This window comes from Gigantopelta aegis, unplaced genomic scaffold, assembly GCF_016097555.1.
Source record: "Gigantopelta aegis isolate Gae_Host unplaced genomic scaffold, Gae_host_genome ctg2705_pilon_pilon:::debris, whole genome shotgun sequence".
In the NCBI taxonomy this organism is placed as follows: Eukaryota; Metazoa; Mollusca; class Gastropoda; order Neomphalida; family Peltospiridae; genus Gigantopelta; species Gigantopelta aegis.
The window spans coordinates 34496-54634 of NW_024533003.1; the positions used below are offsets into that span (position 1 = coordinate 34496).

At 30.6% G+C, this 20139-nt stretch overlaps 1 protein-coding gene across 1 annotated transcript; it reads right to left on the reverse strand.

Moving 5' to 3' along the window:
• Nucleotides 1-1371: 1371 nt before the first annotated feature.
• LOC121391597 (EGF-containing fibulin-like extracellular matrix protein 1) lies at nt 1372-16896 on the reverse strand (the record flags this gene model as incomplete). The annotated part of the gene is made up of 9 exons (XM_041523170.1): nt 16837-16896; nt 15064-15172; nt 3480-3605; nt 3304-3429; nt 2954-3079; nt 2251-2376; nt 2075-2200; nt 1899-2024; nt 1372-1497 (listed from the first exon to the last, which is right to left on the reverse strand). Coding segments are annotated over exons 1-9 (1051 nt in total), but the record flags the coding sequence as incomplete, so codon positions are not given.
• Between the last annotated feature and the right edge of the window lie 3243 nt (nt 16897-20139).

Genomic DNA, 20139 nt, shown 5'->3' on the forward strand with positions numbered 1-20139 from the left:
TTGACACTGACATGTAAAGCTACCATTTGTGTTTGTACACATAGCATTTTCATCACAGTTATTATCTTCTGTATTGGTACATTCATTGATATCTAGTAAAAATATTCATTTCTTTTACAAAAGAGTCATGAAATCACTTACCATTACATGTTGTTCCATTTCCAGTGTATCCATTTTGACACTGACATGTAAAGCTACCATTTGTGTTTGTACAGATAGCATTTTCATCACAGTTATTGTCTTCTGTATTGCTACATTCATTGATATCTAGTGAAAATTAATGATTTCTGTTACAATAGAGCAATGAAATCACTTACCATTACATGTTGTTCCATTTCCTGTGTATCCATTTTGACATTGACATGTAAAACTACCATATGTGTTTGTACACATAGCATTTTCATCACAGTTATTGTCTTCTGTATTACTACATTCATTGATATCTAGTAAAAAATAATGATTTTTGTTACAATAGAGCAATGAACTCACTTACCATTACATGTTGTTCCATTTCCTGTGTATCCATTTTGACACTGACATGTAAAGCTACCATTTGTGTTTGTACAGATAGCATTTTCATCACAGTTATTGTCTTCTGTATTGCTACATTCATTGATATCTAGTGAAAATTAATGATTTCTGTTACAATAGAGCAATGAAATGTCTTACCATTACATGTTGTTCCATTTCCAGTGTATCCATTTTGACATTGACATGTAAAACTACCATTTGTGTTTGTACACATAGCATTTTCATCACAGTTATTGTCTTCTGTATTACTACATTCATTAATATCTAGTGAAAATATTAATTTTACCTGCAATAGAATCATGAAATAACTTACCATTACATGTGGTTCCATTTCCAGTGTATCCATTTTGACATTGACATGTAAAGCTACCATTTGTGTTTGTACACATAGCATTTTCATCACAGTTATTATCTTCTGTATTGGTACATTCATTGATATCTAGTAAAAATATTCATTTCTTTTACAAAAGAGTCATGAAATCACTTACCATTACATGTTGTTCCATTTCCAGTGTATCCATTTTGACACTGACATGTAAAGCTACCATTTGTGTTTGTACAGATAGCATTTTCATCACAGTTATTGTCTTCTGTATTGCTACATTCATTGATATCTAGTGAAAATTAATGATTTCTGTTACAATAGAGCAATGAAATGTCTTACCATTACATGTTGTTCCATTTCCAGTGTATCCATTTTGACATTGACATGTAAAACTACCATTTGTGTTTGTACACATAGCATTTTCATCACAGTTATTGTCTTCTGTATTACTACATTCATTAATATCTAGTGAAAAATATTAATTTTACCTGCAATAGAATCATGAAATAACTTACCATTACATGTGGTTCCATTTCCAGTGTATCCATTTTGACATTGACATGTAAAGCTACCATTTGTGTTTGTACACATAGCATTTTCATCACAGTTATTGTCTTCTGAATTGCTACATTCATTAATATCTAGTAAAAAGTAATGATTTCTGTTACAATAGAGCAATGAACTCACTTACCATTACAAGTGGTTCCATTTCCAGTGTATCCATTTTGACATTGACATGTAAAGCTACCATTTGTGTTTGTACACATAGCATTTTCATCACAGTTATTGTCTTCTGAATTGCTACATTCATTAATATCTAGCAAAAAATAATGATTTTTGTTACAATAGAGCAATGAACTCACTTACCATTACATGTTGTTCCATTTCCATTGTATCCATTTGACATTGACATGTAAAGCTACCATTTGTGTTTGTACACACAGCATTTTCATCACAGTTATTGTCTTCTATATTACTACATTCATTGATATCTAGTAAAAAATAATGATTTCTGTTACAATAGAGCAATGAAATAACTTACCATTACATGTTGTTCCATTTCCTGTGTATCCATTTTGACACTGACATGTAAAACTACCATATGTGTTTGTACACATAGCATTTTCATCACAGTTATTGTCTTCTGTATTACTACATTCATTGATATCTAGTAAAAAATAATGATTTTTGTTACAATAGAGCAATGAACTCACTTACCATTACATGTTGTTCCATTTCCAGTGTATCCATTTTGACATTGACATGTAAAGCTACCATTTGTGTTTGTACAGATAGCATTTTCATCACAGTTATTGTCTTCTGTATTACTACATTCATTGATATCTAGTAAAAAATAATGATGTCTGTTACAATAGTACAATGAACTCACTTACCATTACATGTTGTTCCATTTCCAGTGTATCCATTTTGACATTGACATGTAAAGCTACCATTTGTGTTTGTACAGATAGCATTTTCATCACAGTTATTGTCTTCTGTATTACTACATTCATTGATATCTAGTGAAAAATATTAATTTTAACTGCAATAGAATCATGAAATAACTTACCATTACATGTGGTTCCATTTCCAGTGTATCCATTTTGACATTGACATGTAAAGCTACCATTTGTGTTTGTACACATAGCATTTTCATCACAGTTATTGTCTTCTGTATTGCTACATTCATTAATATCTAGTAAAAAGTAATGATTTCTGTTACAATAGAGCAATGAACTCACTTACCATTACATGTGGTTCCATTTCCATTGTATCCATTTTGACATTGACATGTAAAGCTACCATTTGTGTTTGTACACATAGCATTTTCATCACAGTTATTGTCTTCTGTATTACTACATTCATTAATATCTAGTAAAAAGTAATGTTTTCTGTTACAATAGAGCAATGAACTCCTTTACCATTACAAGTGGTTCCATTTCCAGTGTATCCATTTTGACATTGACATGTAAAGCTACCATTTGTGTTTGTACAGATAGCATTTTCATCACAGTTATTGTCTTCTATATTGGTACATTCATTGATATCTAGTAAAAATATTCATTTCTTTCACAAAAGAGTCATGAAATCATTTACCATTACATGTTGTTCCATTTCCAGTGTATCCATTTTGACATTGACATGTAAAGCTACCATTTGTGTTTGTACACATAGCATTTTCATGACAATTATTTTCTTCTGTATTACTACACTCATTAATATCTAGTAAAAAATAAACATTTCTTTTAAAAGAGTCATGAAATAACTTACCATTACATGTGGTTCCATTTCCAGTGTATCCATTTTGACATTGACATGTAAAGCTACCATTTGTGTTTGTACACATAGCATTTTCATCACAGTTATTGTCTTCTGTATTACTACATTCATTAATATCTAGTGAAAAATAAATGTTTCTTTTATGAAAGAGTCATGAAATAACTTACCATTACACGTGGTTCCATTTCCTGTGTATCCATTTTGACATTGACATGTAAAGCTACCATTTGTGTTTGTACACATAGCATTTTCATGACAATTATTTTCTTCTGTATTACTACATTCATTAATATCTAGTAAAAAGTAATGATTTCTGTTACAATAGAGCAATGAACTCACTTACCATTACATGTGGTTCCATTTCCTGTGTATCCATTTTGACATTGACATGTAAAGCTACCATTTGTGTTTGTACACATAGCATTTTCATCACAGTTATTGTCTTTTGTATTGCTACATTCATTAATATCTAGTAAAAAGTAATGATTTCTGTTACAATAGAGCAATGAACTCACTTACCATTACATGTGGTTCCATTTCCTGTGTATCCATTTTGACATTGACATGTAAAGCTACCATTGGTGTTTGTACACATAGCATTTCATCACAGTTATTGTCTTCTGTATTACTACATTCATTAATATCTAATAAAAAGTAATGATTTCTGTTACAATAGAGCAATGAACTCACTTACCATTACATGTTATTCCATTTCCAGTGTATCCATTTTGACATTGACATGTAAAGCTACCATTTGTGTTTGTACAGATAGCATTTTCATGACAGTTATTGTCTTCTGTATTACTACATTCATTAATATCTAGTAAAAAGTAATGATTTCTGTTACAATAGAGCAATGAACTCACTTACCATTACATGTTATTCCATTTCCAGTGTATCCATTTTGACATTGACATGTAAAGCTACCATTTGTGTTTGTACACATAGCATTTTCATCACAGTTATTGTCTTTTGTATTGCTACATTCATTAATATCTAGTAAAAGTAATGATTTCTGTTACAATAGAGCAATGAACTCACTTACCATTACATGTTGTTCCATTTCCAGTGTATCCATTTTGACATTGACATGTAAAACTACCATTTGTGTTTGTACACATAGCATTTTCATGACAATTATTTTCTTCTGTATTACTACATTCATTAATATCTAGTAAAAAGTAATGATTTCTGTTACAATAGAGCAATGAACTCACTTACCATTACATGTTGTTCCATTTCCAGTGTATCCATTTTGACATTGACATGTAAAACTACCATTTGTGTTTGTACACATAGCATTTTCATGACAATTATTTTCTTCTGTATTACTACATTCATTAATATCTAGTAAAAAGTAATGATTTCTGTTACAATAGAGCAATGAACTCACTTACCATTACATGTTGTTCCATTTCCTGTGTATCCATTTTGACATTGACATGTAAAGCTACCATTTGTGTTTGTACAGATGGCTTTTTCATCACAGTTATTATCTTCAGTACTACTACATTCATTGATATCTAGTAAAAAATATAATTAATTAATGAAAACAACTTTCTAATAAATATTGCGACACTCATATGAAATTATTTGTTAAAGTTAGAAAATAGTGTCATGTTTTTTTTCTAACTTCTTCATATTTATTTTTCATTTACCATAATTTAGTTAATGTTTATTTGTTGATTTTTTTGACTTTGCTTTAAATAATTGAATTATTTTCAGAACCTATAATTATGTATATATGCATTGTTTGTTTTATCGTGTAACATTTAGTTACACTCTTTTTGATTTGTAACAATTCCAGCTCCAAGCACTATTGATTACTGATCTATTTACAATTATCTTCAATGTAAGTTGCTTCATTCACATTATATCTTAACATTACATGTTCAATTTTCTAACTTGATGCACATATTATTCTATTGTAGTTATGGTTTCTTTTGCTTATCTTTTACATTGATTTTTTTAAATTAATTTAAAATTGAATATTTGATAGCCTCCAGAACCTACAAATAGTTATACTTTATTTCTAATGTCTTACTGCATCAGTAGATAATTTTAAAAAATATATATTATCATTTCAAAGAAGGTCTTTGTTGCTATGTTCATGTCAATGTAATGCAAACCATATATTTAATTACCATAGAGCCAAAACTATTGTAACTCAATATGTATAAAGCCAACTATATAGAAGCCAAAACTATTGTAACTCAATATGTATAAAGCCAACTATATGGAAGCTAAAACTATTGTAACTCAACATGTATAAAGCCAACTATATGGAAGCCAAAACTATTGTAACTCAATATGTATAAAGCCAACTATATGGAAGCTAAAACTATTGTAACTCAACATGTATAAAGCCAACTATATAGAAACCAAAACTATTGTAACTCAATATGTATAAAGCCAACTATATGGAAGCTAAAACTATTGTAACTCAACATGTATAAAGCCAACTATATGGAAGCCAAAACTATTGTAACTCAATATGTATAAAGCCAACTATATAGAAGCCAAAACTATTGTAACTCAATATGTATAAAGCCAACTATATAGAAGCCAAAAAGCAATGTTTATAGATTATTGCCCAATAATAGAAACAGTTATATCAACTGAACTAGCATGTTAGTTCTGTTGAAATAGTATCCACTCATGCTTCAACTGAAGACATAAGCAAGAGATTAGTTTTGGCTTCTAGTTGGCTTCATACTTGCTGAGTTAGATCAGTTTTGTCTTTGCAGGAACTAAATATTGTGTTTACATAACATTGATGAAACTTTGGTAACAAAGACACCCCAATTGAAATGATTAAATAATTTTAAAAGTCTATACTAAGGAATTACATTGCATGCAGTAATATAATTGCTTTGATATTGTGGCCTGTCACTGAGATTTACAGTGTCAGTTATAAATGCCATAGAAATTAAATAGTTATCAATTAGGCTAGTCAATTTATGGCATTTTATAATACAACATATAGGTTCATCTTTATGGTTTCTATCAATTCCAATGAGAGACTATATAGCTCAGCCAATTACTGGATAGTAATTCACAAGGATTTATATTTATATTTATTATGCAGTGTTTTAACCAATAGGGATAATCTTAAGGTATCCCAATAGACAATAATAACAATTGACTGTACTCACTCTGATGTCTTAGTCATTGTTTGAGACCTCTCTCACATATTTTGCTGTATTTAATGTAATTAATTGTAAAAACTAATTAGATCTGATTTAATTTCCTACCAAAATACCTACAAATAGTTTATACATACATACTTACCATTAGTACAGTTCTGTCCAGTGTATCCTGTACCATTGCAGTTACATGTGTATTGATAACTAGTGGATCCTTGAACACATTTTCCTCCATTCTCACAAGGATTATCTTGTGAAAAAATACTAATAGCAATACATTCACTACATGCAGAGTTAACTGTTTCACCAAGACCACATGTAAGATTACAGGAATCTATGAATGAAATTATAAATTATACATAGCAGTAATCAAACATTATCATACCAATTTTGTAAATGATATTAGTCCAGTTAGAGACAGGAGAGTTAAGACAAGCGATATTATTTACTTGAGACTGTCTTGATAATGGATGATTATTAAAGAAAGAATTACTTGCACTAAATCCAATTGTAGCTAAATAACATCCTGTCCATGTGAGTTTGTTACATTCATATGTGAGATAGAATATGCAGTATTGTCAAACTTGAAGACAGCAACAACTGTTTTGACACTTCAGTTTTTCTATAAAATCCAAGGTGACATCAAAAAAATCTACATTACTAACACACAGTAGTACTTAATTTGTATAGTGTGGCAACACAAAAAGTGACTTATTTCACTAACATTTTATAAATACCTGCCCTTAATTTTTGAGTGTCTTTAAAGCCATTAAAATAGAATGTCTGTACATGTACTCCAAATAATCTTTTGGCTGAAATTCTAGACGAGACAAGCACTAGATGTTTACTCAGATCATGTAATCAGATAAATGTGTAAGATCAATTTAAATTATATTATGTAAATGTATATTTGATTTTGGCAATACAAATTATAAAAAATATATAATAATATAGTTTATGTAGCATATAAGAGGTGAGTTTTACACTGAGTTAAGAGTGACGAACTTTCATCTCAGAGAATTTTAGAGAATAAGAGGTCTCTCCAGTGTTTCCAAATAATTCCTTGATGATTCTCATTATCTCTTCCAATATAAAGTCCATTAGATTTGAGTCATAGCATGTATTATACCACCATCCTCCTCTGAATGTTATTGCACAATTACCAGATCCAGCTCTATCATTGTCATTATCTTTAGTGGTAAATTTGCGTCCATTATGAATCATTAAACTATCACCAGCTGTCCCATTATATTTACCTAAAGTAAGAGTATACTTAGTAGTACTGTCTCCAATATTGAATGTAGAGTACAAAGCATAGGTTTTGTTGTTTTTCAAAGTCTTCTAAATTGACTTGTAAACTGTTTGTTCTATTATGAGTAAGTCGATATATTTTATTCAAGCCTAGCCAAAATTCTCCAGTAAGGGTTACCAAAACCTTCCTTGTAATCAGTCCAGTTGCGATAGAAGTCAAACAGAGCCATCTATTCTTCGTTGAAAGACAGTCCATCCACCACCATCAGTCACCATGTCACAATAGACTATAAACAATATATAAAAATTAACTTGTTTTCACTCATTTATCCATACAACCATATATCCATAGCCTGTGTATAGCTAGCTATCCATTTATTCATCTATCTAGGTAGTACCTCAAATGGAGTTCCTCCATCAGGATTGATAAGATATATACCACTGATAGTATAACCTGCCTCATACCAGGTTTACAATTATGATCTCTGTATTCTATTCAAAACGTTTATTTAAGAAATACACAAAGCTGGACATTTACTTTGACAAGCAAGAGGAAGTCTTGATGAACAAATGATAATTTTCTTTCTTCCATTCTGTATTATTGAGAATATTTTTCCAATATTATAGACATTACAACAGTACTGTTCATATAGTGATGGTGACGTTGTTGTAATATGTGCTGTAATTTGTCATAGTAGGAAACACTCCATGGCTTAGAAAATCACATATTTTCCCAGTATTAGCAGTGTTATACAGTCCAACAGTAATGATTGAGTACAGATCCTTTAATACATCTTCCTCCATTTCTACAAGGATGATCTCTTAAACACAGTAGTTAGAATACAATCATTGCATTCAGAATTTAGCTCTTCTCCAGGTCCACAATCACTACTCATGTATTGACAGCCTGTATTGAGAGAAGATCAACTAGAATTAATACATACAATCTAACTCTACCTATTTCATAAGCAATGTTACTCCAATTTGAAGTTGGTGAATTAAGGCAGTCAACACTTGCCTGAACTTGTCTTGACAATGGGAAAGTTTGCAAAAAGAGTGTTACTAGCACTAAACCCTATAATAACATTGGTTCTATTCCAATCAAGTAGACCACATTTGTATGTGAAAATTGCATATGTCTTCTTTCCTTGAGATGTTAATACAGCTTGAAAGGAACTGCTACTAGTCTGTATAACCACAAAGCATAAAATATAATGTAACAGTCACATACTTTATTGCTAGTATTGGTATCCATCCATTGTGCCACTAGTATCCAGTCAGCATTAAAACTGATACTGAAGTTAAAAGCTAAGTAGTTATTGACTAGGCTAATGGTTTCAGTCAGTTCACTGGTATCAGTGTTGATAATAGTGTAGTTAAGTTCATCTGCATTGTTCATACTCCAATATGGAGCAATTACTTTAGCAGATATTGGGAATGTTTGTGGCATATAATAAGAGTAGTTTTGTTCAAAGCAGATTACCCCATTTTTATTAACCTAGAAATTATTAATAAATATGTGATACTATAATATCAAATATCTGTTTATATAATGCTTACATATGCTGTTGTATAGGTCATGTTACCAAATTGCAGTGGTAATGGGAATAAGATAAATTGATAGCTATCATCCACTCTATGACTATTAGATGAACCAAAATCCAAAATGGTAAATAAATTGTTGGACCTATATAATTGTATGTCATTTAAATATTATTACAAAATATCTTACCTTCACAACTATAATTTGCATTTTTATTGACACAAACAGTATCAGAATCACATTGTATATCTTCTATTACACACTCATCTATATCTATAACAAATATTATGCAATGTATTTTAATATTTCTATTTAGTAATAAAGTACATTAATTTGTGAATTAAGAATAACAAAAAAAGAATAAATCATAGCTAGAATTTGCAACTATACTTGTACATCACTTACTATTACATGTTGTTCCATTTCCAGTGTATCCATTTTGACATTGACATGTAAAGCTACCCATTGTGTTTGTACAGATAGAATTTTCATCACAGTTATTGTCTTCTGTATTACTACATTCATTAATATCTAGTAAAAAATATTCATTTCTTTTACAAAAGAGTCACGAAATTACTTACCATTACATGTTGTTCCATTTCCAGTGTATCCATTTTGACATTGACATGTAAAGCTACCATTTGTGTTTGTGCAGATAGCATTTTCATGACAATTATTGAATTCAGTATTGCTACATTCATTGATATCTAGTGAAAGTTAATGATTTCACTTACAATAGAGTCACAAAGTAACTTACCATTACATGTTGTTCCATTTCCTGTATAGCCAGTTTGACATTGACATGTAAAGCTACCATTTGTGTTTGTGCAGATAGCATTTTCATGACAATTATTGAATTCAGTATTGCTACATTCATTGATATCTAGTGAAAGTTAATGATTTTACTTACAATAGAGTCACAAAGTAACTTACCATTACATGTTGTTCCATTTCCTGTATAGCCAGTTTGACATTGACATGTAAAGCTACCATTTGTGTTTGTACAGATAGCATTTTCATGACAGTTATTGAATTCACTATTGCTACATTCATTGATATCTAGCAAAAAGACTTCCTTTACAATAGAGTGATAAAGTCACTTACCATTGCAAGTTGTTCCATTTCCTGTATAGCCAGTTTGACATTGACATGTAAAGCTACCATTTGTGTTTGTACAGATAGCATTTTCATCACAGCTATTATCTTCTGTATTACTACATTCATTGATATCTAGTTAAAATTAATGATTTCACATACAATATAATCACAAAATGACTTACCATTACATGTTGTTCCATTTCCAGTGTATCCACTTTGACATTGACATGTAAAGCTACCATTTGTGTTTGTACAGATAGCATTTTCATGACAAGTATTGTCATCTGTATTGCTACATTCATTGATATCTAGTGAAAATTAAAGATTTCACTTACAATAGAGTCGCAAAATCACTTACCATTACATGTTGTTCCATTTCCAGTGTATCCATTTTGACATTGACATGTAAAGCTACCATTTGTGTTTGTACATATAGCATCTTCATGACAAGTATTGTCATCTGTATTGCTACATCATTGATATCTAGTAAAAAATATTCATTTCTTTAAAAATAGAGTCACAAAATCACTTACCATTACATGATGTTCCATTCCCAGTGTATCCACTTTGACATTGACATGTAAAGCTACCATTTGTGTTTGTACAGATAGCATTTTCATCACAGTTATTGAATTCACTATTGCTACATTCATTAATATCTAGTAAAAAGTAATGATTTCACTTACAATAGAGTCACAAAGTAACTTACCATTACATGTTGTTCCATTTCCTGTATAGCCAGTTTGACATTGACATATAAAGCTACCATTTGTGTTTGTGCAGATAGCATTTTCATGACAATTATTGAATTCAGTATTGCTACATTCATTGATATCTAGTGAAAGTTAATGATTTCACTTACAATAGAGTCACAAAGTAACTTACCATTACATGTCATTCCATTTCCTGTATAGCCAGTTTGACATTGACATGTAAAGCTACCATTGTGTTTGTACAGATAGCATTTTCATGACAATTATTGAATTCAGTATTGCTACATTCATTGATATCTAGTGAAAGTTAATGATTTCACTTACAATAGAGTCACAAAGTAACTTACCATTACATGTTGTTCCATTTCCTGTATAGCCAGTTTGGCATTGACATATAAAGCTACCATTTGTGTTTGTGCAGATAGCATTTTTATGACAGTTATTGTCTTCAGTATTGTTGCATTCATTGATATCTTTTAAGTTTTATATTGAAATTAGATTATTCAAAATTTGGAGGAAGTGCTTTAAATTCTAACAGATTCCTTTTAATTAATTTAATGCACATAATTTATTTGATTTTGTTAATGTTTACATTATTTATTATGTTATTTGTTAAAAACTGATTGTTTTATATTAGTTATGCTTTGTTTATATAGTTTATTTAATTTCTTACTGTATCTGTAGTTACATGTAGTAGAAGTTTATATAAGTGGCACTGCATGACATTTACACCATAAGTTACAAATTCCATAGTAATTAAGTAGTATACAGTATTTCTTTGTACTTAAAAGGTTGAAATATATAGTGTCCTAACTATTTCTAATATGGTTAATTAATAGACATTAAGTAGACAGGAAATGTAACAATGTAAACACACACTTACCAATAGTGCAGTTCTTTCCAGTATATCCTATACAGTTACAAGTGTACTTATCAGGAGCTGAACCTAGTGTACAGTTTCCTCCATTTTTACAAGGAGTATATCGTAAACAAATGTTAGCAAGAAAACATGCAGAGTTATTAACTATTTCACCAGGGCACAGGTTAGGCTATACCCATCTATTATGAATGCAATAAATATTAACTTTTATTAAATTAAACATTATCTTACCAATTTTGTAAATGACGTTACTCCAATTTGAAATAGGATAGTTAAGACAAGCGATATTATTTACTTGAGGTTGTCTTGATAATCGATGGTTTTTGTAGAAAGTATCATTGGCACTAAACCCAATTGCAGCTGAATTGTTCCATTGGAGTTTGTTACACTCATACGTGAAGATAGAATAGGAAATAATGCCTTCGGAGGCCAGTACAACTTGAAAGGAGTTTGGCTATTAAATAAAATTTTGACCAAAAGTATCAGCAAATGTGAACATACATTTATACAATCAGAATTTGGAAAAGGACATGCATCTATCCACTGAGCCACTAGTATCCAGTCAGCACTGAAGCTCACACTGATGTTTGAGGCTAAGAAGTTATTAACAAGAGCAATAGACCCAACAGAATCATTCTGAGTTGTTACTAATGTATAATTAATTTGACCCTGTTGTCTTAGATCTATATCATCCCAATAAGGTGCTATTACTTTAGAAGATATTGGAAATGCCTCTGGTGTAAAGGAATCAAAAGATGTTCCTAAACTTATTAGTCCATTACTGCTGATCTGTATAGACATGGAATCATATCTTAGTATTATATTCAGATATACTTACATAAACAGTAGAGTATGTATTATTTCCAAACTTTAATGAGGATGGCAGTGATACAGGCTGAGTACCATCATCAACTCCTGTATATACGCTAGCAGCAGAGCCAAAATTCAGGAAAGGCAGATAGGAAATAGCTCCTACATCTAATGATAGTGATTACATATGATATGAACTGATAGTAGTACTTGATGTTGAAATTAAGAGAAGAATCAATCCAATAACAGATCCTGGTAACATTGTTATAGACACTTATTCTGTCGTTGCTAAGTAGTATGGTAAACTGAAGATAGCTAGGCCTCCAGTACAACTGTTATTACAGACAGCATCCTCTGCATGCCACAAGCAAGTAATACTACTACAAAGGTGAGTAGATGACATTCATTGTACTACAAACATATTGAACATATTTGATGTATAACACAGTCTTCCTTTCATGATCATAGTAATACAAAAATTGATTTCATCTTATCTTTACATAATTATACGTAAAGATACTGTGATTTTAATGGCTATTATTAGCCTTTCCTATACTCAATAGTCACTGTGACTCTTACATAATTCAAGTGAGGAGATATTTATATGATCTCAGAAATCTAGATCTATATATATAATAGTTAGTTGTTTCAGAATAAACTGAGGATCAACAGTATACTTACTTAGTACATCATAGATTATCAAAGATATTCCAGACAACACCCCATGTGGAGGTGATACTGTGTTGTTGTATTGTCTCTCTCATTCTTCAGGGTGCTGCTTCAACATCTGCTGTTAGGTAGATCAAATAAAATGGCAGCAATTAACAATTCAATATCATGGGCAAATTACAAGAATTTTCAGATAATTTTTGAGAGGACAAAAGCAGATTGGCTCTGCTCATAGTGATGCCAATGACATAATAATTATTGACATATCAGCACTTTTATTATACAATTTTTATCTTTGATTGAAAGTTTTTCCTGTAAAACATTAAATTGATTTGTGTCCAATAATGCTTATAAAAGGCTTTTAAACAAAAAGTAATGAGATTATGGAGCTTTTTTGTCTTTTTTAGATGAAACAAAAAACTGGCCTTATCACACCCCTTTTTTATAAAATAAAATAATAAACAAATCAAATCGTGATGACAGGACTGTTTATTATAGTTACAATGTTTACAAATAATTATTTAATTGCATGTTTGTAATTAATAGCTTTTCAAAGACAGTATATATAACAATAATAGTATAAACTTGATAGGTTTAAAGTTATTTTTAGTGGATTTTGTTAATTTTAATTCTCACAAAACATTGGAATAATAATGTCTTTCTTCAAAAGGTGTTTACAAGCTGCAATCAATATTATTCTCTTGTAGGTACCTTTTTATCTCAGCAGAAATTCATATAGTTATATAAATTGTTTCTATTATTTCTTTAGAGTTCTATTCTCGTCCAACTAGCTTGTCCCAAAAAATGAGTACAAAAATAAGCATAATACAAACTAGTAAATTAAATGATGAAATGGAATGACATACCATTAAATGAGACCACGATGAAATAATACATATCAGTTGATCCATATAATGAATATAAATAGTATAGTCAGTATGTAAGGTAATATAATTGACACTTACTATTTATTATTACTATTTATTTTATTTTTTATTTATTATTACTATTCCATTTCCTGTATATCAATTTTTACATTGACATGTAAATCTATCATTAGCATTTGTACAAATGATATTTCATGACAGTTATTGTCTTCTACAATGTCACATTCATTGATGTCCAGCAAAAATATAATGATTTTCTATAGGATTAGTGTCAAAAATCACTTTCATAAACACTTTTAATTTTTGAGTGTCTTTAAAACCAGTAGAAAACAGGCACAGTCATATATAGGCAGGAGGTATTGGATATTAACTAATGTAATATAATCATATAAGTGTGTAAGATCAGTTAAAAGTATATGTTTAATTTTAACAATAATATAACAAAATAATATAGTTTATGTAGCATAATAAGAGGTGAGTTTACACTGAGTTAAGAGTGATGAACTTTCATCTCAGAAAACTTTAAAGAGTAGGCAGGTCCTCTCCAGTGTTTCCAAATAATTCCTTGATGATTCTCACTATCTCTTCCAATATAAAGTCCATTTAGATTTGACTCATAGCATGCATTATACCACCATCCTCCTCTAAATGTTATTGCACAATTACCAGATCCAGCTCTATCATTGTCATTATCTTTAGTGGTAAATTTGCGTCCATTATGAATCATCAAACTATCACCAGCTGTCCCATTATATTTACCTAAAGTAAGAGTATACTTAGTAGTACTGTCTCCAATATTAAATGTAGAGTACAAAGCATAGGTTTTGTTGCTTTCAAAGTCTTCTAAATTGACTTGTAAACTGTTTGTTCTATTGTAAGTAAGTCGATATATTTTATTCAAGCCTAGCCAAAATTCTCCAGTAAGGTTACCAAAACCTTCCTTGTAATCAGTCCAGTTTTGATAGAAGTCAACAGAACCATCCATTCTTCGTTGAAACACAGTCCATCCACCACCATCACTCTCCATATCACAATAGACCTATAAAAATATGTAAAAATAACCTTACTCATACATCCATACAACCATATATCCATAGCCTATGTATTTATCTGTATATAGCTAGCTATCCATTTATCCATCTATCAAGTGAAGAAGTACCTCAAATGGAGTTCCTCCATCAGGATTGATAAGATATATACCACTGATAGTATAACCTGCCTCATACCAGGTCTTACAGTTATGATCTCTGTATTCTATTCAAAACTTTTGTTTAAGAAATATGCAAAACTGGACACTTACTTTGACAAGTAAGAGGAAGTCTTGATGAACAAATGATAATTTTCTTTCTTCTATTCTGTATTATTGAGAATATTTTCCCAATATTATAGACATTACAACAGTATTGTTCATATAGTGATGGTTGACGTTGTTGTAATATTGTGCTGTAATTTGTCATAGTAGGAAACACTCTATGACTTAGAAAATCACATATTTTCCCAGTATATCCAGTGTTACTACAGTCACAAGTATATTTATCAGGTGCAGATCCTGTAATACATCTTCCTCCATTTCTACAAGGATGATCTCTTAAACAGATATTAGTTAGAATGCAATCATTGCATTCAGAATTTAGCTCTTCTCCAGGTCCACAATCACTACTGATGTAATGACAGCCTGTATAGAGAGGAAGATCAATTAGAATTAATATATACAATCTATTCTACCTATTTCATAAGCAATATTGCTCCAATTTGAAGTTCGTGAATTAAAGCAGTCAATATTTGCCTTACCCTGTCTTGACAATGGAAAGTTTGCAAAAAATGTGTTACTAGCACTAAACCCTATAATAACATTGGTTCTGTTCCAACCAAGTAGACCACATTTGTATGTGAAAATTGCATATGTCTTCTTTCCTTGAGATGCTAATACAGCTTGAAAGGAACTGCTATTTGTCTGTGTAGCCATGAAGCAATGATCATTAAAATATAATGTATCAATTACATACTTTATTGCTATCCATCCATTGAGCCACTAGTATCCAGTCAGCATTAAAGCTGATACTGAAGTTAAAAGCTAAGTAGTTATTGACTAGGCTAATGGTTTCAGTCAGTTCACTAGTATCAGTGCTGATAATAGTGTAGTTAAGTTCATCTGCATTGTTCATACTCCAATATGGAGCAATTACTTTAGCAGATATTGGGAATACTTGTGGCATATGATAAGAGTGGTTTTGTTCTAAGCTGAATACACTTTTTTATTAACCTAGATATTATTAATAAAATATGTGACACTATAAATATCAAATATCTGTTTATATAATACTTACATATGCTGTTGTATAGGTCATGTTACCAAATTGCAGTGGTAATGGGAGTAAGACAAACTTAGAGATATCATTAACTCTATGACTATTAGATGAACCAAAATCCAAAAATGGTAAATAAAGTGTTGGTCCTATATAATTAAATGTCATTTAAATATTACTACATAATATCTTACCTTGACAACTATAATTTGCATTTTTACTGACACAAACAGTATCAGAATCACATTGTATATCTTCTATTGCACACTCATCTATATCTATAACAAATGCTGTACAGTAACTTAAGTAATAAAGTAAAAGAATTTGTGAATTAGAATAATAAATAAGGACTATATAATATGTAGAATATTTCTAACTATACTTGGAAATTACTTACCATTACATGTTGTTCCATTTCCAGTGTATCCGTTTCGACATTGACATGTAAAGCTACCATTTGTGTTTGTACAGATAGCATTTTCATGACAGTTATTAAATTCACTATTGCTACATTCATTGATATCTAGCAAAAAGACTTCCTTTACAATAGAGTGGTAAATTCACTTACCATTACATGTTGTTCCATTTCCTGTATAGCCAGTTTGACATTGACATATAAAGCTACCATTTGTGTTTGTGCAAATAGCATTTTCATCACAGTTATTGAATTCACTATTGCTACATTCATTGATATCTAGCAAAAGACTTCCTTTACAATAGAGTGATAAAGTCATTTACCAATGCAAGTTGTTCCATTTCCTGTATAGCCAGTTTGACATTGACATGTAAAGCTACCATTTGTGTTTGTACAGATAGCATTTTCATGACAGTTATTGAATTCACTATTGCTACATTCATTGATATCTAGCAAAAAGACTTTCTTTACAATAGAGTGATAAAGTCACTTACCATTACAAGTTGTTCCATTTCCTGTATAACCAGTTTGACATTGACATATAAAGCTACCATTTGTGTTTGTACAGATAGCATTTTCATGACAATTATTGAATTCACTATTGCTACATTCATTGATATCTAGTGAAAGTTAATGATTTCACTTACATAAGAGTCACAAAGTAACTTACCATTACATGTTGTTCCATTTCCTGTATAGCCAGTTTGACATTGACATATAAAGCTACCATTTGTGTTTGTGCAAATAGCATTTTCATGACAGTTATTGAATTCACTATTGCTACATTCATTGATATCTAGCAAAAAGACTTCCTTTACAATAGAGTGGTACATTCACTTACCATTACATGCTGTTCCATTTCCTGTATATCCAGTTTGACATTGACATGTAAAGCTACCATTTGTGTTTGTACAGATAGCATTTTCATCACAGCTATTGAATTCACTATTGCTACATTCATTGATATCTAGCAAAAAGACTTCCTTTACCATAGAGTGGTAAATTCACTTACCATTACATGTTGTTCCATTTCCTGTATAGCCAGTTTGACATTGACATGTAAAGCTACCATTTGTGTTTGTACAGATAGCATTTTCATCACAGTTATTGAATTCACTATTGCTACATTCATTGATATCTAGCAAAAAGACTTCCTTTACAATAGAGTGGTAAATTCACTTACCATTACATGTTGTTCCATTTCCTGTATAGCCAGTTTGACATTGACATGTAAAGCTACCATTTGTGTTTGTACAGATAGCATTTTCATCACAGTTATTGAATTCACTATTGCTACATTCATTGATATCTAGCAAAAAGACTTCCTTTACAATAGAGTGATAAAGTCACTTACCATTACATGTTGTTCCATTTCCTGTATAGCCAGTTTGACATTGACATATAAAGCTACCATTTGTGTTTGTACAGATAGCATTTTCATCACAGTTATTGAATTCACTATTGCTACATTCATTGATATCTAGCAAAAAGACTTCCTTTACAATAGAGTGATAAAGTCATTTACCAATGCAAGTTGTTCCATTTCCTGTATAGCCAGTTTGACATTGACATGTAAAGCTACCATTTGTGTTTGTACAGATAGCATTTTCACCACAGTTATTAAATTCACTATTGCTACATTCATTGATATCTAGCAAAAAGACTTCCTTTACAATAGAGTGGTAAATTCACTTACCATTACATGTTGTTCCATTTCCTGTATAGCCAGTTTGACATTGACATGTAAAGCTACCATTTGTGTTTGTACAGATAGCATTTTCATGACAGTTATTGAATTCACTATTGCTACATTCATTGATATCTAGCAAAAAGACTTCCTTTACAATAGAGTGATAAAGTCACTTACCATTACATGTTGTTCCATTTCCTGTATAGCCAGTTTGACATTGACATATAAAGCTACCATTTGTGTTTGTACAGATAGCATTTTCATCACAGTTATTGAATTCACTATTGCTACATTCATTGATATCTAGCAAAAAGACTTCCTTTACAATAGAGTGATAAAGTCATTTACCAATGCAAGTTGTTCCATTTCCTGTATAGCCAGTTTGACATTGACATGTAAAGCTACCATTTGTGTTTGTACAGATAGCATTTTCACCACAGTTATTAAATTCACTATTGCTACATTCATTGATATCTAGCAAAAAGACTTCCTTTACAATAGAGTGGTAAATTCACTTACCATTACATGTTGTTCCATTTCCTGTATAGCCAGTTTGACATTGACATGTAAAGCTACCATTTGTGTTTGTACAGATAGCATTTTCATGACAGTTATTGAATTCACTATTGCTACATTCATTGATATCTAGCAAAAAGACTTCCTTTACAATAGAGTGGTAAATTCACTTACCATTACATGTTGTTCCATTTCCTGTATAGCCAGTTTGACATTGACATGTAAAGCTACCATTTGTGTTTGTACAGATAGCATTTTCATCACAGTTATTGAATTCACTATTGCTACATTCATTGATATCTAGCAAAAAGACTTCCTTTACAATAGAGTGGTAAAGTCACTTACCATTACATGTTGTTCCATTTCCTGTATAACCAGTTTGACATTGACATATAAAGCTACCATTTGTGTTTGTACAGATAGCATTTTCATCACAGTTATTGAATTCACTATTGCTACATTCATTGATATCTAGCAAAAAGACTTTCTTTACAATAGAGTGATAAAGTCACTTACCATTACAAGTTGTTCCATTTCCTGTATAACCAGTTTGACATTGACATATAAAGCTACCATTTGTGTTTGTACAGATAGCATTTTCATGACAATTATTGAATTCACTATTGCTACATTCATTGATATCTAGTGAAAGTTAATGATTTCACTTACAATAGAGTCACAAAGTAACTTACCATTACATGTTGTTCCATTTCCTGTATAGCCAGTTTGACATTGACATATAAAGCTACCATTTGTGTTTGTGCAAATAGCATTTTCATCACAGTTATTGAATTCACTATTGCTACATTCATTGATATCTAGCAAAAAGACTTCCTTTACAATAGAGTGGTAAATTCACTTACCATTACATGTTGTTCCATTTCCTGTATAGCCAGTTTGACATTGACATGTAAAGCTACCATTTGTGTTTGTACAGATAGCATTTTCATCACAGTTATTGAATTCACTATTGCTACATTCATTGATATCTAGCAAAAAGACTTCCTTTACAATAGAGTGATAAAGTCACTTACCATTGCAAGTTGTTCCATTTCCTGTATAGCCAGTTTGACATTGAC